The 6,000-nt window shown below is 44.3% G+C and overlaps 1 protein-coding gene across 2 annotated transcripts in view; it reads left to right on the top strand.

Moving 5' to 3' along the window:
* The first annotated feature begins 620 nt into the window (after nt 1–620).
* LOC137375893 (pro-neuregulin-2, membrane-bound isoform-like) overlaps nt 621–6,000 on the top strand; it is a 165,604-nt gene continuing 160,224 nt past the window's right edge. For both annotated transcript variants that reach the window (XR_010976086.1, XM_068043542.1), the window contains exon 1: nt 621–739. Coding sequence is in view for 1 of the 2 variants with exons in the window: in XM_068043542.1 (XP_067899643.1) it covers nt 664–739 (76 nt within the window). In the remaining variant the exon portion in view is untranslated. The remainder of the gene's footprint in view (nt 740–6,000) is intronic.

Genomic DNA, 6,000 nt, shown 5'->3' with positions numbered 1-6,000 from the left:
CCTGGAATCCATTCAGGTTTAAAATCGACCCCACAGTAGGAATCTGTGTGTATAAATATTGATTCTTCATGAAAACTGCAAAGCTGTCAGCAGCTTTTGTCAGCATGGACAGTATTTAGATGCTCCACACAGATTCTTTTTGGGGTCTCTTGTCCATGGATAATGATTGGAAATAATGTAATGCCCCATTGCTGTGTGTTTTTGTTAATGATGGCATCTCATGATAACACAATTTAACTCAACTGGTTAAAACTATCAAAATTGTGCGTCTTTAGCATTGGTGTGATTTTCTGCTTTATTTTCAGTGTGCTAAATAAAATGAATAAGTCAATTCTGGTAAAACTAAAGTAAGAAAGTGTGTCCATTCCCCTCTAATAATGTTTAGGAATAGCCTTTCTGTACCTAAACAAAATTGTATCTATGCTACTCTAACCAAAACAATTAAGATCTGCAGTCAATAAATCACTGGGAAAAAAGTGGCTTGTTTAGTTAATGGTTGCTGGATGGGAAACCCCCATCCAGTCAGTATCAAACAAACGTCATCCAGTAGTAGGAGGTACCATAGTGAGTGCTGAATAAACATAAGGGACAAGGAAGTTAAGCCAGTCTTCATATAGCATAGTCTGTTGCGTGTGTGTTAGGAGTAGTTTCCAACTGCACAGAATGACTGAAAACAAGAAAAAGGGCAGAGGAAAAAAGAAAGGTGACAAACGTGATAAAGGCAAGGGGAAAAAGAAAGGTAATTTATTTTAAACAATGCCTCTTTAGTGTTTGTGAAGCTACGAATGCAAATTAATTTTTCTTCTGACTGCTTTTTTAGGTTGTGCCCTTGTGCAAAAAGGGACAAGTTACTGCAAATCAGTGTAATCTTTTTGACTATGATTTGGATGAGTTTTAACATGTAAGAAACTGGGTTATTTTGACAGCCTTTAAAGAGAAACGTGCAACATAAATTCTATACTTTACAAAAAGTCTTAATAGAATATTTAAGAAGTAGCTGTTTTTAAAATATATATTCTGAAATCTACTTGCTACTGGAAGAAAAGAAAAGAAATGCAAGCACGTATAGTTCAGTTCTCAAAGATGTTTATTGAAATATGGGCAGAGTTCCCTATTTAGGAGTAATCTGACACACTGTAATGCCCATGCTCCATTGTTGTATCTGGAAAGACACTCTGGCTCAAGTGTGTGGTTTTATTTGTGCAGTGTGTTAAATCATGGTGCCATCTCTCATACTAGCTGCATTCCTTCATGCAAAAGCTAATTCAATGTGGAGATGTCACATCTTCTAACTTTTATACTCAATTTAAACTCCTTTGCTGTTACAACCACTCGGGCATGAATATTGTAACTTGTAATCGTGATGAGATTTTGACTTGTAAGTCTGAAAAGCAGTTTTCCTTCACAGAGTTTTCTATGTATTTTAAAGAGAGCAGATTCTGCATCACATTTTTCAATGTGCTCTGGCTGCAACACATCAAGTTAAAGATTTTACTGTATGTATCTTGACAGCTTTTGTGCTGGTAATCGTTTAATAAGTATTTGCTTACAGATGTTTAAGTACAGTTTCTCAAATGAATTATTATATGCTTTTATTTGGCAAACAAAAGTTTTTAGTACCGTTCGAGGTGTCAAACGGAAGATGCATTATTTTTGCATTAGTGGATCACTACTTAGAGCAGTGCATCTATTCATCCCAGATCTCTAGACAAGTAATCCCTTTCTGCATCTGTTAAGTTGATGGTAGTACATTGTCAGTGTTGTTTTATAGGTGAGTAAAGCATTAAATTAATATGAGTAGCTAAAATAGTGTCCGTGGGCCATGCACCAAACATTAGCAAGAGGGTAAAACAAAAGCAAAATACTGCAGAAGCTAGAAATCTGAAGTAAAAACAAAGTGCTGGAAATACTCAGCAGGTCTGGCAACATCTGTGGAGAGAGAAGCAGAGTTAACGTTTCAGGTCTGTGACCTTTCATCAGAACAGTCTCCATAAATGTGCCTGACCTGCTGAGTATATTTCCAACACTTTGTTTTTACTTCAGATTTCTAGCTTCTGCAGTATTTTGCTTTTGTTTTACCCTCTTGCTAATGTTTGGTGCATGGCCCACGGACACTATTTTAGCTACTCATATTAATTTAATGCTTTACTCACCTATAAAACAACACTGACAATGTACTACCATCAACTTAACAGATGCAGAAAGGTCTGGCAACATCTGTGGAGAACGAAGCAGAGTTAACGTTTCAGGTCTGTGACCTTTCATCAGAACAGTCTCCATAAATGTTCCTGACCTGCTGAGTATATTTCCAGCACTTTCTATTTTTATTCTCAAGAGGGTAGGTGTGTAAACTCTTCCCCGCCCTAAGTCAATGCTGCTGTCAAGCTGGTTGCAAGATTGTGAATGAAACCAGCCCAGAGTGGATACACCGGGCTGAACTTTATTCTGGTCTCAGGGGCAGGCCAGAAGGTGGGGGGAGACCCCACCTCGGCCCTCCATTGGTCCCCCATTGCAATTCCACAGTGGGCAGGCAATTAACTGCCTGCTGTCGGGGGCGCTGTCCCTTTAAGGGAGCAGTGGTCATTGCCGGTACTGCAGGAGGCCCTGCAGTACTGAAATACGACGAGTATTCCACCCCCTGCCTTCCAGGGTCTCTGTTCCCATTCCTAGGAGACCCATAAAATTCAGTCCACCATCCTCCATGGGGAAGTACTTAGCCAGAATTTTACCAGCCCTTTTGAGATGGGTTGGGAAGTGGGAGAGGTAGTAGAATGGCGGCAGAAGGTGCAGGATAGAAGCCTAACGTGTTCCCACCGCCAGCGAGTATTTCCAGAAGCCACCCACTGATCAGAGGTGGGTAGCCAATTCATCTAATTCATTAGCCAATTTCGACCCCGCTGGCATTTTACCGGCATCGGAACTGCCCCTTGCTACGTGAAGAGTCCACCAGCTTCATCAAGGTGACCTCCCAGCAGCCTCCCAGAGGTTGGGGGTGTCTTTCCTTTCTGGAGCCTCAATAGACCACAGAGGGGCCCACGAGTGCCCCCCGGCCCTGTTGCTGCCACTGGATTACCCTCTGATTGCCGAGCCTTGCTTGCCTGGCAGCGGCACAGAAATAAAAGTTTCCATTGAGGCACCCTCTCTTACCCCTTGCAGCCTCAGCAGCGGCCACCTCTGCTGGTGGTGCTGTCGAGGCTGTAGTGCTGCTGGCCTGCCTGCCTGGCCCCTGCACATTAAGGAAATTTCTTCCTGGCCCTTCGACAGCACCTCAGTATGGAGGCACCCTCTCCTTCTCCTTGCAGCCTCAGCAACAGCCACTTGTGTCAGTGGCGCTGCCGAGCTCTGATTGGGCCGGCAGCTCGGAGAGGCAGGCAGCCTACCTTAATGGGATGGTAGTCCTGCTGGTGGCCTCTTAACTGGCTGCTGCTGGTAAAATTCTCTCTGCGGTCCCGCCGTTCACCTGCGCGGGCTCGGGATCCGTATTTGGGCCTGGTGGCGGGACACACGACATGCCGGTAAAATTTCGGCCAGTGTGAATTGCAGCTTCTGACATTCAGTTGTCCCACATGTTGGGCTTCAGTGTGGTGTGGCACTGTACAGCCCTTCATATGCCATAATTTCAAATAGCATTAGGGTTGTTGAAAAATCAGTCGCATTCAGCTTTATTTATTTAACTGCAGAATCCAACAATGAAATTAGTAAAATGAAAAAATTCAAAACTTATTTGTTGAAAGGAATGCAATTCGATTTCTGCAACAGCTGATTTTAAAGTAGTCTTCAGCCTACTGTAGTTTCCTTCTATTGAATCAGAACCTGGTCCACACACTTATCACAACATTTCTGCTTTTGATTCACTCACTGTCAATCTTGTGGAGAGGTTCTATCCTTCATTTCAATGCACTGTATTGAGGGACTGCTGATGTATCGCTGAATGGGGAAAAGTAATCAAATCTGAAACTGGGTTTGCCTGGTTTATGTCATTGCAAGGCACGACACGGTGAGCTTTGGCAGCTGATATTATTCAACTAACATGTGGGTACTGAAACGAGAGTGTGAAATATTTTCGGTGTGGAAAGGTTTGCTCACAATAATATTCCTTCTGCCAAAAGTGTCATCAAGAGCAAGGTTACAAAATGCATGTTAGCTGGCTATGTCCACAGGCAGGTTCAAAATAAAATACATTCAGGCAAGTCACTGTTCTTAGGCCATGAAGGTTGTATTCAGACAGATGCACATTGGACAGTGACAGGCTGGCACAGGGTACATGATTCCTTAGGTTGATTTTTGAAATAATGTGTTAAACAGGTAAAATATATTATCCAGACATCAGTGTGTTGTAAACTGCCAGGTGCTAAACAAACATATTGGCCTGGAAATTCAGGCAAACCTATATTCGGCCATTTGAGGGTGAAGTGTATATTTCTTGTCCCTGAATGGTGAGGCCTCAGGCCTCCTAACAATGGAGCCAGCTTGAAGCAGCCAGACAGCGAAAAGGAGACCAAGATCAGGCTACTGCTATCAGTGTCATAGCAGCTTTCAGGTAGGTGAACCCAGAGTCAGGCTGGGGTGCAGGTTAGGAGGCTGAAGGGGAAGATCATTGGTCAACAGATGAGGAGGCCGAGGGGAGGGTTGAGGATGGTAGATGAGGAGGCTTGAGGGTTGGAAGCTGAGGATCCAGAAAGGAAACTTGGAGTTGGAGGCCAGGAAGGATAGGTGGCCTAGGGATGGGATCAGAGGCCGGGAGGGAAGCATACTTGGCTGAGGGTTGGATCTAGGGTTAGGATAGAAAGCTGGGGAGGGAGGATTGGGGGTCAAGAGAGGGTGACAGGGGAGGAAAGGATTGGCGATCGGAAGTTAGAGACCAGGGGCCCGCGAGTGGCGACTCAGGGTGAGAGGTTAGGAGGAGAATGATAGGAGGCTGGAGCCAGGATTGAAGGCCAGGGTGGGGAGTGGGAGCGGGGGCAGCAGCAATCTGGCATGGGTAGGGTCGTGAGCAGCAGCAAGCTTTCTTTAAATGTGGGGTCAGGAGAAGCACTCTTGTCAGTGTTGACTGTGATTTAGTTGGTATTACTCTCACGTCTGAGTCAAAAGGCTGTGGGTTCAAGTCCCATTCCAGCAACTTGAGGACGAAAATCAAGGCTGACACACCAGTGCAGTAGTGAGGGAGTGCTGCACTGTCAGAGGTGCAGTCTTTCAGATGAGACATTGATCCAAGGCCCTGTCTGCCCTCTCACTTGGACGTAAAAGATCCCATGACACTATTTTGAAGAAGAGTAGAGGAGTTATCACCAGTGTTGTCCTGGCTAATTTATGAGAACTATTTTTCCCTCAATTAACATCACAAAAACAGATTATCTGGTCATTATCACATTGCTGTTTGGGGAGCTTTTGCTGTGTGCAAATTGGCTGCTACATTTCCCACAATACAACAGTGACTACACTTCAAAAGCATTTAATTAGCTGTAAAGTGCTTTGGGATGTCCTGTGGCAATGAAAGCCACTATATAAATACAAGCCTATCTCCTGCTCCTCTGGGCTCCTCATTGTGGTAAGTAAATGTGAAAATCTTACATTGTAAGATTACAATCTGGCTTTACTGAGTTCAGCCAATGCTGGTGTGGGCTGCCTCATGGAAACCTGTCTTGAAGTGGGGGCCTCAAAAAGGGTTAGGTCCCTCATTTGCACATGCAAGGGAAAAATGCCTGTTTCAGGTGTGGACCCCGGATGTGAATTTTTGATCCTGTCCCAATATGGCAGGTGCTGCATTTCAGGCTGGAAGTGCGTATGCGCTTACTACCCATCATATCGCGGGCTTAGTTGGCTAGTCAGTGCCTGAAAAGTGGGTGCTGTATGGCTGAATTTTGGGGCCCTTTGATGGAACAGTGACAGGATTAACAGTAGTTAAAATGAAGGTCTGGGGTCATCACTCTGCTGATTAAATGTGGATTATGTGCAGAAGCTAAAATTGAAACTGCTGTCACGTACTTCCATAGCAGTGAA

The sequence above is a fragment of the Heterodontus francisci genome, chromosome 12 (assembly GCF_036365525.1).
Source record: "Heterodontus francisci isolate sHetFra1 chromosome 12, sHetFra1.hap1, whole genome shotgun sequence".
Lineage (NCBI taxonomy): Eukaryota > Metazoa > Chordata > Chondrichthyes > Heterodontiformes > Heterodontidae > Heterodontus > Heterodontus francisci.
The sequence above is the reverse complement of the archived record's forward strand: the minus strand, read 5'-3'. Positions and strand labels throughout refer to the sequence as shown.